At 34.7% G+C, this 21,305-nt stretch overlaps 1 protein-coding gene across 11 annotated transcripts in view; it reads right to left on the bottom strand.

Moving 5' to 3' along the window:
- The window catches only part of MUC19 (mucin 19, oligomeric), a 176,289-nt gene that overhangs the window by 94,355 nt on the left and 60,629 nt on the right, over positions 1-21,305 (bottom strand). For 10 of the 11 annotated variants that reach the window (XM_077953866.1, XM_077953872.1, XM_077953873.1 and 7 more), the window contains exons 1-9: positions 12,653-12,809; positions 12,318-12,386; positions 9,773-9,871; positions 9,512-9,577; positions 8,769-8,852; positions 8,474-8,551; positions 7,761-7,835; positions 7,386-7,520; positions 6,933-6,998 (exon numbers count right to left, since the gene is read on the bottom strand). In XM_077953866.1, the coding sequence (XP_077809992.1) occupies positions 6,933-6,998; positions 7,386-7,520; positions 7,761-7,835; positions 8,474-8,551; positions 8,769-8,852; positions 9,512-9,577; positions 9,773-9,871; positions 12,318-12,386; positions 12,653-12,764 (784 nt within the window). In that variant the 5' untranslated portion in view covers positions 12,765-12,809. Of the gene's footprint in view, positions 1-6,932; positions 6,999-7,385; positions 7,521-7,760; positions 7,836-8,473; positions 8,552-8,768; positions 8,853-9,511; positions 9,578-9,772; positions 9,872-12,317; positions 12,387-12,652; positions 12,810-14,271; positions 14,311-21,305 lie in introns of those variants that run through there. The other variant, XM_077953878.1, reaches the window with a different exon arrangement.

The raw sequence follows: 21,305 nt of genomic DNA, 5'->3' as shown, positions 1-21,305 counted from the left end.
AATATTGCAATTGTTTCCTCTTTACCCAATTAACAGGTCAATATTCTTCATCACAAATACCTTCTCTGCTTAAGAATATGGAATGTAGTAATTCTTCAACATTAATGTGTGTAAGAATCATCTGGTGAGCCTATTAAAAATGTAAATTCCCTATCTCTCCCAGCAGAAATTCTAATTCTATTTTATAACATTGAAAAGGTTGGTCTTGTATTGCAATTAAACTCTTATATTCATTTTCAGTTTGCAGAGCATCCAGAGGATAAAAGAATAAGTTAATTGACATCATGGATAAGAGCTAAATTTAGAATATCTAGAAAGGGATATAAGAACTTGATTCGTTTCAGGTTCATCATTTTGGGCAGGAATAATTTCTAGGATCACAAAAGGAGACACATAACATCAAGCCCCCACTATCAGTGATGCTATGTTTGATCAGTAGGTTTAGGTGGTGACAGCCAGAACTCTCCAGTATAAAGCATTTTTCGATTCTGCAATTAGCAAGTAATCTGTTGGGTGATACTTTGACATCAGGCAAACATCCAAGTCCTAGTCAATCTTTCACCCAATGTTTTCAGCATTTATTTATGCTCCTTGTCTATTTTATTCATGGTTTCAAAACAGCGATTTTTCCAATTGTGTCTTTTTTCAACATTTATTAGTTGGAATTTTTCTTTAAATAGATTTCTCAGATCAACTGGAACTATTTGAATATCTTGATCCATAGTTTCTAATAAAAATAGGTGATAATTGATTAATTTTTCTCTTTAATTACCAATCTCCAGAATAAGGACTCGACATGATAGTCACCACCAACATTATCAAATGTTGCTGTGGTGGTTTCTTTTTATTAATTATCATTGGGGGTATGTATGTTTCAATATTATCAACAGGTCTCAATCTATTACAAATAATTATTTTTTCAGTGCTCAAAATTCTCCAAATTTGGTCAACAAAAACTCATGCAGTTTAGTGCCCTTGTCATTTAGGCAGAGCTCCCTTAGTCCTTGAATGCTTCCTCATTTTCTGGCTCAAGAAGTCCCAAGCCTACCTTGTACTTTTCTTGTCCAAGACCTGGAATTAACCATTTTTCCAAGCAAGAGTGAACACAGAAATTTATGACTGCAAACTAGCTGACAAGGGGTGCACACTACTGTTAGGGTACCACTGCTTTTAGGCCATTTCAGTGGCCAGAGGTGGAAGATACAAAGATTAATAAATATATAGATAATAAATGTATCATATTGGAAGACATATATTTCCATATGTTAGAAGTATATATATTTATACCTATATTTAGGTATATCACACATATTTGTGATGTTTGTATATATTTCTAGTATACAAAAATATACATTTTCTATATATATCATATATTTAGATTTATATAAATGATATATAGATCGTAAGTTTATATTTCCCACTCAAATGGAACATTACAGAAATTTACTTATTTGATCTCTTTTTTTCTTTTTTTTTTTTTTTTTGAGACAGGATCTCACTCCTTCTCCCAAGGTGGAGTGCAGTGGTGCAATCACTGCTCATTACAGCCTCGACTTCTGGGCTCAGGTGATTTTCCACTTCAACCTCCCAAGTAGCTAGGATACAGGCATGTGCCACCATGTGTAGTTAATCTTTTGTATTTTTTATTTTGTAGAGATGGGGGTCTCACTATGTTGCCCAGGCTGCTCTTAAGCTCCAGGGCTCAAGCAGTCTGCTGGCCTCAGCCTCCCAAAGTACTGGGATCACAGGCGTGAGCACTTTGTCCAGCCCTGATTTAATTATTGTATTTCTTTTCTCTTACATTTAAAATCTTGATTTCTAATAACACTTATATAACTACTAATTGTTTTATTCTGTAATATATAAAAAACCATTTCAAAGTGAGAACACTCATATAACTACTGAGAAGAAAATTACTGAATGAAGTTTAAAATTTCCTAGCAGTCTTTTTGCCATTAAAATACATGACACTAGCATATACTGTCTGATTACTGTGTTTTAAAGTCATGTGAAATAATTATTTTCTCCATGTGATTATAATTTGATATTCAATTAGGTTCACTTGTTTTGGTTGGTTTTCAGTTTTAGGGTTTGCTTTTTTTATTTTGATTTAATTGTGTTTTTAAAAATACATATGACATTTTCCTTTTCAAAAGCCAAAATTCTATCTAAAAGAATACTCTGAGAACTCAAAATTCTGCTGTTTTGGTTTATTCCCTATAAGTAATGACTTTCACTAGTTTTTAGTTTATCTTCTGTGTTTTTTGTATGCATATTTGCATATGTATATATAATTCATATCCTTACAAAACATATATACATATATGTACACATACATACACACACCCCTCTTTTTTCATAAAGGTATAAATGGTATATACAATTCTGATTTCTTTTTTTCCTTTACAATAAATTCTGGAAATAACTAGATCAGTACATAGAGATCTTTCTCACTCTTCTATTACGATGGCCTAGTGCTGCTTTTTGTCATCTTTTATTCAATGTGTATTTGATGAGTTGTTTCCAGGCTCTTTCTATTAAAAAAATGCCAGTATGAAAAGTTTATGTATGTTATTTTATATTTTGGTTGCCTAGCTTCAGGAGTACTAAAAGTGGGATTTCTGGGTCAAAGGATAAACAAGTCTGTAATTCTGTTAGATTTTGCCAAGTTACTCTCGTTGGAGCTGTAACATTTTGTGCTCCCACCAGCAATGCGCAGAGCACCACCTGTTTCTTTCCAGAACTGTCAACAGGGCTGTTGTCACACTTTTGGATTTCTGCCAATCTAAAAAGTGAGAAATGGTATCTCAGTGTAGTTTTGGTTTACATTTTTCTTGTGTGAAGTTGATCATTTTCTCAGAGGGTTAAGAATCACTTATAGTTCTTGTTCTCTGTAATTGAATTCGCATCTTCTATTATTCTAGTTTTTGATTTGCTTTATGCACTTTTTCCCTTTGCTGATTTTGCTTGACAATAAATCACAGCCATGAGTATGATTCTATGTTGAGTCTTGTGAGTCCTTCTAGCGAGTCCCAAAACTTGAAGGGGTCTTGTGCACACTGATACATATTGCCTTTCCATTTGGTCAAAACTGCTTTTGTGTCTTTAAGTAGAGTTTTAATGTTTTCCTCATGTAAGTTTTATCTTGTTTGGATTATTCCAGGGTAATTTATCTTATTTGTAGTTTATATAAATTGGACTTTGCCCTTCAAATATATATTTTAACTTGTTATTTGTATTTATGTAGACTTAATTTTTATAGATTAATCTTGTGTCTTGGTACCTTATTAAATTATCTTACTGCTTAAAGCTTTTCCATTGATTCTCTAGGGTTCTGCAGGTACACTATTATGCCATCTGTAAATAGAAATAGTTTAATATTTTCTGTTTCAAATTCTATGCTTTCAATTCCTACATAATCCAATTTATTAATAACCAGAAAATATTAAATAGTAGTATGATTGTATGTCTCTTTATCTTGTTCCTGAAGATAGTGGAATAAGTTTAGAAATTCCTTATTAAGATGCTACATGTGTGGCTGAGGTATATGTACTTTACATTTATTTATTTATTTATTTATTTATTTATTTATTTATTTATTTTTGTGAGACGGAGTCTCGCTCTGTTGCCCAGGCTGGAGTGCAGTGGTGAGATCTCGGCTCACTGCAACCTCCGTCTCCCAGGTTCAAGCAATTCTCCTGCCTGAGCCTCCCGAGTAGCTGGGATTACAGGCGCCTGCCACCACACCTAACTAATTTTCATATTTTTAGTAGAGACGGGGTTTTGCCATGTTGGCCAGGCTGGTTTCAAACTCCTGACCTCGGGTGATCTGCCTGCCTCGGCCTCCCAAAGTGCTTACAGGCATGAGCCACCAAGTCTGGCCCTGTTTTAAGGAAATATCCATTCATTCCTATTATTTTAAGTGGTCTTTTTTCCCATCAGAAATGATTAGGCAATGTTTATCAAATACCATTTTAGCTTCTGTGGGTTGTTTTTTTTTTCCCCTTAGATCTACTATTAATATTATGAATTACATTAAAAGATGCCTTAATTTTGAAAAAGTCACTAAAAATCAGTATTAATAAAAATAATCGAGCATTAGTTTCTTCCTGATAGCTCATTCTTCCTTTTTTGTAAACTGATGCTTCTTGTACTTAGCTCATGAGATTTAAACAATTCACTTGACTACTTACTACCTGTTATCTATGAGTAAAGCGAGTCCAATTGTTTTTCCGAATACTTTACAGAATTGACTCTTCAGGATTAATTCTTCCAGGTATATGGTAGGTTCTTTCACTACATAGATTTAGGGTTTTTTTCTAAATTAAGACTATTTTTCCTTATTTATAATTTTAAATATTAGCTCTGCTTCATTGCTTTTTCTTCTCCAGATATGGCAATAATATGTCTTCGATATTTTTGTTTGTTTCCTAAAACTATATCCTTCTCTAGCCCATTATACCTTTTTTGAAAGTATCTGCAATATTTCAGCGGTAGGGTACCTCTTCTCCGTTCTATCCTCTAATAGCCTTGCTGTATTTTCAGTGTTATTTATTCTCAGTGGAGCAATTTGCTATTTGGTCTTTTGAGATAATTTTTCTTTTTCTTCCATTTTCTCCTGGGTTTTCACCAGTTCCAATGTAACATTCCTGCTGTTTATCTATTTCCACTCTTAATTTTTAATCTATAATTTTGATGTCTCTTTGTAGCTGCAGTTGTTTCCTTAGTTGTTTTTTGTTTGTTTGTTTGTTTTTTGTTTTTTTTGAGACGAAGTCTCACTCTGTCGCCCAGGCTGGAGTGCAGTGGCGCGATCTCCGCTCACTGCAAGCCCCGCCGCCTCCCGGGTTAACGCCATTCGCCTGCCTCAGCCTCCCTAGAAGCTGGGACTACAGGCGCCCGCCACCATTCCCGGCTAATTTTTTTGTATTTTCAGTAGAGACGGGGTTTCACCGTGTTCGCCAGGATGGTCTCGATCTCCTGACCTCGTGATCCGCCCGCCTCGGCCTCCCAAAGTGCTGAGATTACAGGCGTGAGCAACCGCGCCCGGCCAGTTGTTTTATGTTAATGTTATGTTTTTGTATTCTTTAGCTTCATGACTAGATTTTTACAATTTGCTTGCTACTGCTGCAAAGTTTTTGAAAATGTATACAAAGGAATAACTGTGTATCGATATTGGAATTTCTTTTTTTTTCTTTATTATTATTATTTTTTTCAATGTTTTGTGGGCCAGTAATAGTAAGAGATTCTATGCAGGGGGCAGCAGAGAGGCTTCCATATGCTTCCCAGATTCCTCAGATAAAGGGCTCCCCTCTTATGTTCTTACAGTGAGGAAGCTTTGTTTATAAGTGGCACTTTTTCCTTGTCTGTCTTCTGATGCTTTCATTATTATCCTGTTTTACTGAGACCTTTATTTTCACATACTTATTTTTTTCCTTTGACACCCAGGTTCCAAGGGTTGCTCCCCCTTCCAAAAACTTCCATTCACTCTCCAATACTCTTTCAACTCCATTCATGAGGGCTCTCTGACCTGCCAGGTCCCAGATTTTCTCTCAGCATTTTCCACTCAAGTTGGGGATCTTTCCTTTTGAGGCTCAACTCTACTTGATTGAACCATTAGAATCATAGTATTCTACCACTCTTAGGACCTCTCTATACTTCTCTATTTTCTATGACGCCCTTACCTATATCTCAGTCCCACGGTGAGCCTCAGAGCCATCATTCCCAGTTTTTGGAGTCTGGCTCTTCTCTGTCTCCACTAAACACCGTAAGTGTGGGCTCTGTTTTGATCTTTATGATTTGAAGAAAGAGGTACCTATAGACTCCAATTTATGCAGCCACCATTTTCCTGTTTTTGTTTTTGTGTTTTTCCATTGGTTTCTTGAGCTTAAATCCTATTCGAATCTACTAGTGTCAGTGCAAATTAAGGATCAGGTTGATACTATGACTAAATTACATTCTGCTTGTGATAAAAGGATTTTTGGTGTGTTTGAATATTTAACCAGGTCATCAGATTATTTACAACAGAGATACAATATGTAAGAAATTCGGTTAAGGAAGGCTATTCACTGATTCAGCTGTGAACAACTTACTTGCTTCATTTCCAGAGACGAATTTAGGATGAACTATGTGTAATAAATGTTGCTCTCAAGTCCTGCTACTTGAAGACTATAATCATTTATATTGAGAACATGTGTGTAGTAGGTCATATCTGCTTGGCTATATATTATAAAAGAGTGATATATTGCTTTGATTTTGCAATCTCTTAACAGACTGCCTCTGATGTGCATCACATTCTGTTTTAATGCTTATTCAATAGTTAACCTATATTTTATTCTGTACTACTTTTGTGCAGGGGGTTCTGGATTTGAAGAATATTTTGTTTTTAATCCTCCTTCCCCAAAACCTGAATAACTGCTTTTTATTCCCTTGCAGTTGAATAGATTCTTAAAATTTCACTCAGCTTCCTTGTATTTTGAGTTTTTGTTCAAGTTGGGGCATATAGACATAGCTCGTAGTGCACTGATTATATTATTTTCAAAATAGAATAATTCCGTTGTTTTAAACAAATTAATCAGTCACTTTACTAGAGTTGACTCTCAAGTCTTACTCCAATGCGTGTTATTGAACAATTCCTCCACTTTGATTATCTTTTGCCTTTGTGTGTATTATAAATATTAATTTCTTTTGCTCAGAAATGAAGTTCTATGAGAACAAATGCCTTACTCTACTCCTCTTTTATGTTGTCTGTATCCCCCAGGATGATATTGAACACACAACAAATATTTCTTGATTTATTTCTGATCTTCTGCAGTTTTGACATTATACAAATAATAATTAAATTCCCCAGGCAACCTTGTCTCTGACAACATTTTAAGTAAAAAAAAATTATACTTCTACTGTCTGGATTTATTCTAATTATGCTCTTTCCATACCCGATGCTCCAGAAGTGTTTTCACCAGCAGCTCCAGTGGTGGCTACATTTCCCCCTTCAGTTGTTCCTAATTGAAAAGAGTAACAGTGCTCAGTCTGCATCAGAGTTTTCAAAATCACGAAATAAAAATACAGGACACCCAGTTAAATATGAATCCCAGACAAACAATCAACACTGTGTTTTGATCATTGCATGGGACATACTCATCCAAAAAAAAAAAAATTGTTCCTGATTTGTGTGAAATTCAAATTAACTGGTATCCTATATTTTCTCTGGCAAGCCTAGTCTACATAAATGGTTATAATGAAGTACTCTTCGAACAAATTTCAGGGTTTCTTTAAAGAGGTAGGGGGTCTACTTAAACTATCCATGATCATTTGTTGTAAAATTAGATCCCTTCTAAATTCGCTTAAATTTATAAGAATTTGAGGTTCCAACTAGGTTTGTGACTCACCACCACTAAAGTGACCAGGTGAGCCTGGGCTTGGCCTGGTGAGTTTCCCAGGTAAGCTGGAACCAGTGAAAGATGTTCTCGCTGTGATTTCACTGTCAGATCCAGCGGTAGATCCAAGAGGCTGTCCTGTTCCACCTGGCAAACACAGTGTTGGGAGAGCACATACATTATTGTGACAACCCAGTGCCATAGCAGTTTTGAAGGAAATACTTGGAGAAAACCTAAATTAAAACTTTTCTTGAAAATGTTAATAACTTAGATATCTTTCTATCTTCTGTTGGATGGCATTTATACTTAGTGAAATTTGCAGAGGTCTGATGAAAGATTGTCCTTTTCACCAAAAGCCATGGCCTCGGAATGACATCCTCTACTCACCTGACACGCCTTCAGATGATGTCGCTTCACTGCTTGTGGCTCTAGTTTTTCCACCTACTGAGGGTCCAGTAGTTCCTTTCAAAATAGACAATAAATATGTATCGTGATCTTTGATTTAGCAGAACAGAGGGTGCTACTCTCTGCTTTCAAAATATCTTTTGTTTACACTTCTTCATTTCCAGGAATGGTTCACTCTTTCCAAAAATTCATTATGAGAATCATATACAATTGTTGGCATCCCTGAGAGTGCTTATTTACCTCTTCCTTGTAAATAAGCTTGTTTATTATTTACTTGTTTAATATTCAGATATTTGAACCTAGTGGTTCTCAACCCAGGTTGCATGTGGGACCCGTGAGGCTTTTTAAAAATACTTAATGCCTGGTCCCTTCTTCCAGGGACAGATTCAATTAGTCTGTGACGGATTCTTCAATATGTATTTTCAAACATTTATCTAGTTGATTCTAATTTGTAGTTAGGATTGCAAACTATGACCCCAGCCCCACTCCAGACTCACAGACTCAGAAGTTCCTGAACAGGAACCTCTGTCTGAATCTGTATGGCCGATTACTACCTGCAATACCGGTGGTCAGTAACTGGGCTTCCTAACTCCAGTTCTTTTCGTTCTTTACAGCACTGCTAAATAAAGAAAATGTGGAGATCCACACGCTCCATTTTACTCCTGCATACTCACTGACTTTTCCCTTTTACTTACCTGATTTGCTGCTTTCAGAGGTTGTGACTGAGGCTTCAGGGCTGGCAGTGATGGAGCCTGCAGAAACTCCTGTGCTTCCTGAAACCAAGAGAGGAGCAGGTATATATGTTATTACTTCTGTTACTATGACTACTTGGAAGGTTCCAGACAAAGGAAGTGAAAGAAACTATCCCTCCAACTTTCCTCAGCCCTGCATCCTAATACTAGTTCTAGCCTGAATTTACAGAGCATCACTTAGTGTAGGAGGTATGGTTGGGAACTTCTGAGACATCATGTCCAGCTTGGTCAATCTTACCAGAAACTGTGGCTCCAGGGCCTGCTTCCCCCAGGGTACTGCCACCTCCGACTACAGGGGTTGCTCCAGATACCCACAGTGTGCCTAATTTTTTATCATGGAAAAAAACAATGTCTGCTAAGAAAGTTAAATCCTTATAAAAGTGACCTAAAATATACATTTTTTTCTTTAAAAAATGAATCTATCTCATATAAATACACACTTTTTTCTTTAAAAAAATGAATCTATCTCATAAATGTCATGACAAGTTCTTGTTCAAGGTAAATCAAATAAATCAGGAAACTCTGATATTGTACTGATTACAATAAAGGAGTTTTTCTTCGTAAAATAGAGTAATCGTGCAGATAATTCACTGTTCAACACTGAATAGTTCAACATTGAATTATCTTGTCTCTTCTTACTAGAATTGCCTTATGCTCCAGCATGCACCTTTTATTTGCTTGATTAACTCCTGCCTTTCTTAGTCTTTATCATCTATGTCTGTAGGAATATTTATTCCTTCCTCTCCAAAGTGAAGTAGAGTGAGAACAAATATATGGCCCTATTCTTTTCCTGTATCCCACAGAGCATCTATCACAGTATTAGGTATACAGCATATGCTTGTTGGTATAGTTCTGATCTTCTGCACACACAGCCTTACGTAATGTTTGGATTCCCCAACAAACCTTGTTTCTGACTAAATTTTGAGCAGAAAGCTCACGTGTCCACAGGACAGCATCATGATGTTTTCGCTCTTCCAGTACCTGCTCTCTCAGATGTATTTTCACCAGCAGCTCCAGTGGTGGCTGCATCCACTCCTCCAGTTCTTCCTACTCGGAAGAATAATGGTGCTTAATGTATATGGATCGTTACCAAAAAAATTATTTCAGGATATTCAGTTTCATGTTGTTTTCCTAAAATATTGCCCTTGGTTATATTTACTTAATCTCATTATCGTATTCTGGGGTCTTGGCAAAGCTTGTGTTGGACCCCAATTACAGCCCCCAAAAGAGTCTTTGTCTTGCCTGCTGGGTTCCCAGGGCTGGTGGCCCCACTGCCTGATGCTCCCGGTGTGCTTCCCCTGCCTGCTCCTGTGGTTGCGCCCAGGAATCCTCCAGTCGTACCTAACAAACACAGTAGCAGTAATTTCAACATATGATGCTTCTAAAGGAAAAGACTGGGAGATTCTAGTCACATTTCAAGCTTCTTGAGCAGCTTACATGTTTTGATTATGCCCATTTATCAGGCGCTAAAGCATGTTTTGACTACGCCCATTTAACAGGAGCTAAAGCACATGTCCTAACTTGCCTGATTGTCCAGGGCTTGCAGCTCCTTCGCTTGGTTCCCTGGGTGTGGGCAGGAGGGCCCCCGGTTACTTTTGATTTAAAAAAAAAAAAAAGTATTTAAAAAAATGCCCTCGCCGGGCATGGTGGCTCATGCCTGTAATCCCAGCACTTTTGGAGGCAGAGGCGGGTAGATCACCTGAGGTCAGGAGTTTGAGACCAGCCTGGCAAACATGGCAAAACCCTGTCTCTATTAAAAATACAAAAATTAACCAGGCCTGGTGGCAGGTGCCTGTAATCCCAGCTACTCGGGAGTCTGAAGCAGGAAAATCGCTTGAACCCAGGAGGCAGAGGTAGCAGTGAACTGAGATCGCACCACTACACTCCAGTCTGGGCAACAAGAATGAAACTCCATCTCAAAAAAAAAAAAAAAAAAAAAAAAAACAAACGCCCTACACATAAACCAACTCATTTACTCTTATTAAATTCCTCTGAAACAAGTCATATTATTATTCTTATTTATTAGATGTGATTAAATGACTTGCTCCAGGTCACCAAGTTGGTCGTCAGCAGATCCAGGAGCCAAATTCAAGAGTCTAACTACAGTTAATACTCTAACCTGTGTTTCTCAAACAATATGTAGCAAAAGATCAATTTTGTAAAATTTCCAAACTATGCTAGATTAATACTTTGAAAAAGGCCATAAAATAGAGAAATGAAATTTTTAAAAGTAAAACCTTACAAAACACAAGTCTTTATTTAATAGACATAAAAATCATCCTGTGAAATTGCTATGTTTTTAAATACTTACTCTCTGTTTTAGTTCTTAATACATCAAAAACTGGTAACAGTCTGGCGAGTATCCATCTGTCGACCAAACTTTGAGTAGCCCTGCTCAAAATCCTTATACATACTGCCTCATAACCAAAAGAGATAGCTGATTGGCTTATCATTATTATCCAAGTAATTTCCATGCAGGTTTTAAGAAATGTAAGCAAATGGTCATCACTCTAAAATTTAAGTTTACTGACCTGATTGGAACCAACCACTTTCTTAATTTGTGCTATTGTACATTGATTATATCCTTTAAACCATTAATTTCTATGTAAACTATATCTTATTCCATAAAGTGTTTAAGTTATAATGTTTAAATCAGGAAAATTGCTAGGGGATAGTAACTGTAGAAAAAATTAAATTAGGCCATGGATTAGTTAGCAAGTGCATAAAGAGAAATAGTTCCATGTATACACTAAAGAAATGGCTTTTAACCCAGTATATATGTAAAGAAGTTTTGATTTATCTTAAAAGCAATCAGAACAATTGAAGAATTGTAAGTAGTGGAGTGACATGATGATAGTTGAGATTTTGGAAGTCCATTCTGCCATGGTATTGACTGCAGCGTGGATTGGGAGGGAAGTGAGGAAGGAGTGGAAATGTTAGAGCAGTAGTTTTCCACTTTGATGAGCATCAGATGCATGGGCTTGCTAGTAAAATGCTGGGCTCCACTCCAATAGCTTCTGATTTTAGGCAGGTGGGCCCAGACATTTACATTTCTAACAAGTTCCCAGAAGATGCTTATGCTGCTGTTCCAGAAACCACACTTTAAACACCATTGTGTTGGAAGAAGGTGAGCAAGGTGGAGGCTAGGTGGAAAATGTTTAACACCTGAACAAAAGCAGAGGCAAATTGATGCAGAAAGAAACTTAAGAGATACTTGAAATTAGTAGCTGATAGCATGGTGGACAGGGGTGAACTTACGCTTTTTTGTTTTCTATCAAAATAATGTCTCGTTAAGGAAACCAATAATATTTTATTCATGAAACCAACAGTAGTTAAAATTCAGTCAATGATATGTAGGGCAAGCATATTCTCATTGGCTTTTGTTGGATCTACGTTTTTATACACACACAGAGCTATGGAGCTAGCTATTCCACACCAGACTTAGGATTATGTGTTCTAATCCTGCCTCTTCCAGCTTGGAGACCTTTTATTATTTTCTCACCTAATGGGAATAACGACAGATAACTACCATGGTGTAATTGTTGATTAAATTACATACTATCTATTTGTAGACAATTCAGAAATATTCCTGTGCCATAGAAACATATCATTAGTATTTTATTAAATATTAATCATTGAATTTTTCCCCAAGGTCATTTAGCTGACTTCAATATCTCTGAAGTCAGCTATTGTACTCAGGGTAAAGTTGTTGCCAAGTTGAAACAGAGGATTCCTAGTAGAAATAGGCTGTGGAAGAGACAGCATTTGACTCATTTCTTTGTCTCACCTGTTCTGAAGTCACTTAAATTTCCATGTTCAGCTCCTGTGGTTATACCAGGTAACACTCCAGTTGTCCCTGACAAAGGTAAAGAAAAAACAAATATCTGGCTAAAAAAATGCATAGGCACCACCAACTATCAAGGTCATCAGCACATATAATTTTAACATTATACTTTAAGGAAGCAACTTGTGAAAAGACTAAAGATACGATATTTCAATTACATATAAGGAATAATCACCTAGCTCTAATACTTTTATTTTGCAAAATATTGTTCTGAGTAACATCACCTAAAATGAGTTTCTTAGCTGAGACTGGTATACTTTGTTCTGAATTTAATTTACCTGCCACGCCTGCAGCACCAGTGACAGTGGGGCTCACTACTCCTGTCGTGCCTGCATTTCCAGATGTTGAGATGATGGGAACTGAAGTTTCAGTAATACCTGAGAAAAACATAAAATAAACGTCTCATCTAAAGTCTATTAGGACTTTATCACCATGGAGTGAGTTAACTGTTTAATCAATTTTACCATAGAAAATAGAATCAATAAAGCCAGTGACTTTCTGCCTAGAGTTCCCTAAGAATTTGTTTTAATATCATTGCCTTTTTTTCTTTTTTACAAATACAGCTTTCTGCATCTTGAACTGAGCCACACTAGGTCTTCATATATTTTTCTAAATAAGTGTTTTAAAATAAGCAGAACCTACAGCCACTGTGGAGAAAAGTTTGGAGGTTCCTCAGGAAACTAAAAATTGAGCTACCGTATGATCCAGCAATCCCACTGCTGAGCATATACCCAAAAGAAAGAAAATCAGTGTATCAAAGAGATATCTGCACTCCTACATTTGTGACAGCACTGTTTACAATAGTTAAGATCTGGAAGCAAGCTAAGTGTCCAGCAACAGATGAATGGATAAACGATACATGAAATGGAGTACTATTCAGCCATAAAAAAGAATGGGATCCAGTCATTTGCAAAAACATGGATGGAATGGGAGATCATTATGTTAAGTGAAATAAGCCAGGTACAGAAAGACAAACATCACATGTTCTTATTTTATGGGATCTAAAAAAATCAGATCCATTGAACTCATGAACATAGAATGTAAATGGATGGTTAGCAGAGCTAAGAAGGGTAGTCAGGGGTTAGGGAGAGGTGGGGATGGTTAATGGGTATAAAAACATTTAAAAGAATGAATAATACCTACTATTTGATAGCACAATGGGGTGACTATAGCCAATAATAATTATACATTTTTAAATAACTTAAAGAATATAATTGGATTATTTAGAACACAAAGGGTAAATGCTTAAGGGGATGGATTCCCCATTCTCCATGATGTGCTTATTTCACATTGCATGCCTGTATCAAAACATCTCATGTATGCCATATATGTATATATCTACTATGTATCCACATTTTAAAAAATAATTTTTAAAATTTAAAAATAAAACAAAATAAGCAGATCCTTATGCCTTAATCACTGTGGCCTGGGGCTGATAATAACAATAAAGAAACACTATCATGAAATAGTTAATTGCTACATTTAGGCTTAGAACAGCTAAGAGAGCTGTTATTAGATGTGCACATGTTTAAACTTTAAACATCTAAGACAGTAACGTATGTTATTAGATGTGCAACCCATAGTCTTTAAAAAAATTTAAAGATATTTACTACTGTTGCAGATATTATGTTAATAGTTAATGATAAAGAAGAAAATCAAACTAGAAACCATGTTTCTATAGCCAGTCAATATAGACTGATCAAAAACAAGTAAAATTCAAGGTTTTTAAAGAAAAATTTAAAGTCAGCAGTAAAAACCTAGTAAACTACTTGTTTGAAATATTTTTTCTAAAGCCAAACTGTCCTATACATTCTTTCTTTAAAACCCAAAGTGACTAATAATTTAAACTATTGAATATTTTTATTTAACATATAAAACCAGGAATTAATATACTGGCCTGTAGTAAAAGGCTCGGTGAGAGGACCTAGAGTTGTCCCTGAAAAGGAAAACAGAAATGATGTGAATTTTTCCAACCTCAAGGAAAAAATACTAGAGAGATTGTTCAGCTGTTGTGTAGTTTTCAATATGAGTAATTTGTAATATATTTAGTGTTTAGAGTTAATAAAAAATTTGTATTTCATTTTTAAAATAGTGACATACATGGTGTACTTTCCAATGTATGCATACACACACATACACATATGCTGAATTCTACTAAATACAAAGTAAATGGAATGTATATCAACAACGGCAATACATCCTCTGATAACCAGAGGCTGATTCTGCAGTTTATGGTTTCTTCAACTTTTCTCAGCTTCTGGTTGTCTGCAGCTTGGATATTTTTATATTGAGTAACACTTAGTCTATAAGGACTTGGAGGGAAAAGGATAAATATTTTTTAAGATTTATGTTTATGATTTGACATAGCAGGTTTATAAAAATAAATTTGAATTTACCCTAAACAGCTGTTGTGGATTATCAGTGAACTCCTGAAGGAAAAGGCCATGTTTTACCTTTGTATTCTCAATGTCTGCCCATTGCTAGGGATGTGATAAAAGCTCATCACATGTTTACTGAGGACCTGTGCACTTAAAAGTAAGCCTTTATTAATTTGGGGTTTTCATAAATAAAAAAATAGTCAGGCATTTTCTCTATTTCAATGTTAATTTTCATTGAAAATCCATGGAAATCCACTGCTTACTTTATGTAAACAATACTACTTTGCAATTTTATAGTGCTTTGGAACTTCAACAAAAGAAGGAGAGAAACAAACTTCTCACACAATCTATTTGATCCTCACTCCTCGTCCAGCCACACTTGCCTTTCTATCTTTTCTACCTGCTGTTTGCAGTTCTCTGTACTTGGAACATGGTTCTTTCCTCCTCTTCTCCTACTTGAGCTTTCATTGGTCAGTTCTCAACTCAATCATCTTTTCTTCAGTCCTTCCTGAGCTCCTTGACTGGATTAAATCCCCTGCCTCTCATCCCAGGCCCTTTTAGATACCCCATAGCTCTTGTGTTGATGTAAGTTTCCATTTGTTTTTGTAATTACTTAATTGATATCCACATTCCTGACTAGGCTGTAGGCTTTATAAAGGCAGAAACCATGTAAATTTTAATTCACTTTAGTATCTCCAAGGCCTATAAGAGTGCCTAGCACATAATAAGAGCTTGAGAAATATTTGTCCATAGAATGAATGAATGAATGAATGGAGTAAAAATATTTTACCCATTTTCCGATAAAGAATGGGGCTCAGAAAAGTTGAGTGATTTGTTCAAGATCATACTGCTGGTTAGCGACAAAACTAGGATTCAAATGTAAGTCCCCCAGTATCTAGGACTGTGACCCATACTGCTTTTTATGTTATTCTGCCTGTATGTATAACACATCACCTCCTGCAGTTTTCAAGTTTTCTTAATTACCCATTCACCATGTTAATGGAAATATTAAAAATTAGACTAGAAATTATAGAACACAATATCAAGTAAAGAATAAAATATCCTGTCTCCCTGAATTACTTTACAGAATGTATATTTAAATAAGTATGGTAACTAGTTTCAGAGAAAATTTTTGTGACAGTTATCAAGAGCTGACAAGGTTTAGTTGAGAAGAATTTTCAAAATCGGTATTACACAGACTCCACCAACTGACCAGCTCAGATCTTGATCTTTTCTCACTAATGAGCACAATAGTTGGACATTTGAATCAAAATATCTTGCTGATCTAATTGTAAGAATAGCATGGAAAGACTGTTATGCCATGAACCCCAGAGACGATCAAGATTAGAATGATGTGGAAGAATAGATAGACCCTGATATTCCCAAAGATTTTGGTGCAGATTCCATTTCCTAGTATTGATTTAACCTTTATGGAATTCCAGTGATCCAATTTGAGCACTTTCAAACTGAAGACAATTGCATTTAATTAAAAGCAGCATTATCATATGGAATAAAATCAAATCTCCAAAATTTACACATCTAAATAAATATGCTCTAATCAACATGGATTCAAGAACATAGTTGCACATCATAGGTGGTAGTGCTCTGATCATCACTATTTTTGCCATATGCACAAGAGAACATATTTATAGGCCTTTCCTTATAATTGATGTTGCTGAGATGGCAACATGCTCATGTGCATCTCAAGGACCGATCTTTAATCAGGGTCATAGAGTTATTTAAACTAGGCACAGATTGGAGTACAGACCAGTCAGGCTACTATGATAGAGCTCCCTTTCCCCATGAATGAACTTCAGAAGATGTAAGTCTGAAATTATTGATACAGCAATAAAAGTAGGGATAAGCCTTTACTAACAGGAATACGTGAGAACTCACTTTTCTTCTGGGTTTAATTACCAAAACTGATAGAGACTGCATTCTCATTCTCATTAATTCTGACATCCATAACCATTACAGTTTCAACTGATTTTTCTGTTACTTGCAAATGAACACACATGCTGGAAGTACTTGATACTGTCAATTATTATGCATCAGCTTCTTTGTGTACGAGACATAAATAGTAATAGGAGGAGCTGCCTTCACCAAAACACTAACTCTACCCTAAAACATTTTTTCAAGTGGCTTTGTCCACTTGGGTTTCACCTCGCTACAAACTTAATATAAAGTCTTTTAATTAATTTTCTAGCTACCACTAAGTTTTTAAATTAATTCTAAGAATCATTTTAATTTTTACAAGGAAAAAATATTTTGGCATTTTTTTAATGAAGTTTATTTTACTTAAAATATATGTCTGAAAGATAAACTTCAGGAGTATCCATAACATTTCCCCTCATAAACAACAAATTCAGTACTGCAGAGTCTACAGCTTTTGCAAAATATCTTATTCTGAAAAAGTTTAAAAATTCATAAAATTGGCTTTAATTCAAGAAGCAGTATGTTTCTGATTAGTAACCTATAAAGTATTAAACTCCCCAACTAAAATATAAACTCATTCACCTAGTTAATCATTCCTTATAAAATTCACTAATAATAAAGTTGCCTTTACTGAATCCTTCCTATGTATTACACTAAGCTGCACTATCACATTTACTGTTTTCTCAAATCTTTCCATGTAGAGATTATTTTTAGTTCCCACTTCACAGATGAGAACACTAAACCTCAGGCTGCTTGAGGGACTTAAAACAGGGTCAAACCTTAAGGGGAGGGATTCAAATTCTTATTTTTCTAATTCCACATTCCACTATACTCATCTACCTCCCTTTGCCTGATGCGATTTTTTTTATGATTGATGCTATTTTATAATAAGCACATTGTATAAACAAAATTTATACATAACTTACAGTTGTAACATTTTAAGTTTTTAAATTTTTGAGTAAATATGCATTTTAACAGATTATATGGTTGTGTAACAGAAACTCACTTTTAAATTATATGTCAGTATCCCACGTATTCATTCACAGGGGGGATTTTTTTGTTGTTGTTTTAATATAAACCTACTAAACAACCTATGATTTTATCATAAGTTCCAATTTGAAATCAGAATCTGTAATTACATGTTGCTTCTTCAATAACTGATGTAAATTAAATTCAACTTCATCCTCTTCTTTAAACATGGAAACACAGGGGCATTAGGACTGGAGTCTAGAAAATATGTTCTGAATTTTAATTATCTCTGCAACTTATTAGCAAGTAACCTTGAATGTATAACTTAACCTCTTTGTGTTTCCATTTACTCATTTGTAAATAGGGGGAAATGATGGCACCACTTCAGGGAATTTTCTGTATCAAATCACATAATATATGTCATATAGGTAGAGTAGTGCTCAGTAAATATTAGCTCTGTATCAAGATCAGTCAATCTAAAAAGGAAAAGCCCCATAACTGCATAATGTTTCTTCTAAAAATAGCATGCTTATTAGAATGGTTAGCTAGGCATCTCTCAGGGTATTTTAGCCCTCTGAAAGCATTCACTGTATGGAAAAGATGATAGATACAGAAAGCACGTGGAGAAATTAAAGTCTGCACACTGCTTCCCTTTCACTTTAGAGTTTTCCGCAATGTTTTTCTAAACTGCTCAAAAGTACCCTTTACTTCTATGCTATTTACCTCAACAAAAAAGTTAAGGTCTATTCAACAATGAAGTCATACCTTGTCTTCTATGCAGTACTTGGTCAAAAGTACTTTATCCAGAGAACAAGTCAGTGGCAAAAGCCTGCAGCCCCTACCCCACTGCCCCGCCGAGACTCTTTTTAAAATAAACGTTATCTTTGTGTTCAATAATTATAGGTTTTTATGTTAAAATGATTTATTTTTAAGACAAAGCAAAAAGTAAAAGTAGGAAAGTTTTAACCAAGTTAATTTATCCCACTTATCATATTGGTTCTGCTCAAAAGCACTAATACATTATCCACAATGAAATGGGTTTCCATGTCCAAGAAACAAATCCTTTCATTTATTATAGATAGTTCATGGAGAGGAAATACATATTTGAAATAAAGTGTCTTCTTAGCTATATTATATCTGAAATATAATCTTTTACTTTTCAATCTCTAAGTATCTTCGGTTGATGCATACTATATTTTGAAAGAAACAGAAAAAAACACCCTTTGCTAGTGATGGTGTCAAAACACTTATTTTAAAATAAAACAAATATGGGATTCATTGTTCTCATAACTGATCAAGTGAGGCTTACCACCAGAAAACTTAAAAACAAAAATCATTTTGTAGTTAGGGATTCATCACAATTTGAAAATGCCACTTTTAAACCACCAATGTCAGTGAAAGAAATAGGATGCATCTTTCAAGCCTACAATTTGTGCAAGACAATTGCTCTATAAAAGACCTTTTTTTTTTTTAATTCTAAAAGCAAACAACTTAAACTGTTTCGTTTTCACAATGACATAATGTTTATTGGATGAATTTAGAAAGAAAAAGAGTGTGAAAAGAAAAAATAAGTTGGTGTCTCTTAAAGGAAAATGTTTTATTCTTACATGAAAAATGAAAACTAATAGATGTGACTTTTTTTCCTTTGGAGCTCCAAAATAAAAATACCAGTAAACCCTTATCTAGCACTTTCTGGGTTTCTTCTGATTACCATCCTCACTTTATATAAATTATTATGATTCCTCAGCCAGAAGAAAATTGGCATATCATCTCTTAGTTGTTAAAATTCAGAAATATCACATTTTATTTTGAATAGTTTGTACTCAGTCCAAGTCCCTAGCACAAGTTGAAGTATACTATTTATGATTTCCACTTAATCGAATGAACAAAGATGACCAACTGGCATGCGCCAAGCCCTCAAGTCACAGGTTTAAGGAAAACTAAGTTAACCATTATTTGAATGATTTCTAAATTCCCATCTGTATAGTGTGATATGGTCATAGCCTCAGAAAAGATAAGGAACTAAGAATTACCTCTAATTCTTACCACTAATTGTTATTTTTTAATTGAAATTTGATACATTTAACTAAAATTTAATTAAAGTTTTGTATGCTTCAGTTTATCTGGAAAATTAGCACTTCCTAATCTGTTCCAGCAACAAGATAAGCTATACATACACTATTAATAAATGCTGGGAATATATTATTAATTTGATAATCAATGTTTTCTGCACATTGGGATTACTTGACTAACTTTATTTGAAACACACACATTTTGTGGCACAATTGGAAAATTTTAATATGAGGGAAAAAATAAACATTTTTATACTTCTTTGTCTCCTGATTTTATAATGATGTTGACTACAGTTCCTGGCATGGATAACAAGAAAAAGAAAACCAATCCTGACTTCTCTCTAGATCATGCCAGAAAGTCCTTTTCTTTCTGATCCTTATAACCCTGAAAATGTTAGTTAAGCTCTTTGCATTTCCTCACCTTTAAAATGATGAGGTGAGGAAGACTGTGGAGAATAACAATCAGAGGATTAAGATTTAATGAGATACTGAATGAAAAATATTTAATATAATGACTAGAATAAGGTAAATCCTCAATAAAAGTCATTTTTAGCATATTTTTCAATAAAATAGTAACATAGCATTTGGTTAATTATTAATATTATACTTACAGAGCATGAAATATCTACCAGAATTTCAGGGAAATTAAATAAAACATTAGGATTCAGTAAGGCAAAGCACAAAAGTCATAAATAATACCAAATGAATTCAAGGAAAAAATCACCCAGGTAATCTTTCCTATAATTCAACTCTGCATTTGATTTATAATTTTTAAAATGCTACCATGAAGATAATTGATAAGTTTTTTTAGTGTTTTATGGTAAATGGGACAAAATATTACATCTAAAACTTAATCAGTTGCTCACAAAAACCTTATCAGGGTAATCTACTCATGATGTTCTGTTTTCCATGGACAGTTAACTTACTATAGTACAAAGTGTTGACAAAATAAAATTGAATATTACATTCAAAACCAGGTGTTTGAAAAGGAAATTATATATTTTATATATTTATATACATATAATTTATGTATTTTATATATATGTATATAAGCTAGAAAAATTAAACCACTTTTAATAGTTCTAGGTAAGTATTGTGATATAGGATATAGATATCATCATCATGATACTGAAGAAATAGAAATAGTTATCTAAGCTGCTTATGATTCATGTGTATCTATGCAGTTCATCAAATCAAGGAAAAAATTATTTCTTTAAATGATCACAATATACGAAAGTTTTAATAGCTGATGAACAACTTTGACTAAAGGAAAGCTTAGTAACTGAACCAAATTAATCATCTTAGAAACAGAGCCAGGCTGAAAATTAGGGATTCAGTCCACTGCTTGCAACTGAGGTAACACTAGCTAGAAAGTTACTCTGCGGTGCATGAGAAATAATTCAAAAAACTATTGGGATGAAATTGTTATTAGTCCTGGGAAATGAATTTATGATTACAGACTGCAGAAGAACATTTTTGAAATGTGTCAGGCTTTCTGAGATTTACATTGAAAGAGCCAGTAATGCTTTGTGTCACGAATGGTATCCAACATAAGAGAAAGTTTGACAGGAAGTAGC

Source organism: Macaca mulatta, chromosome 11, assembly GCF_049350105.2.
Source record: "Macaca mulatta isolate MMU2019108-1 chromosome 11, T2T-MMU8v2.0, whole genome shotgun sequence".
NCBI classification, from domain to species: domain Eukaryota; kingdom Metazoa; phylum Chordata; class Mammalia; order Primates; family Cercopithecidae; genus Macaca; species Macaca mulatta.
The sequence above is the reverse complement of the archived record's forward strand: the minus strand, read 5'-3'. Positions and strand labels throughout refer to the sequence as shown.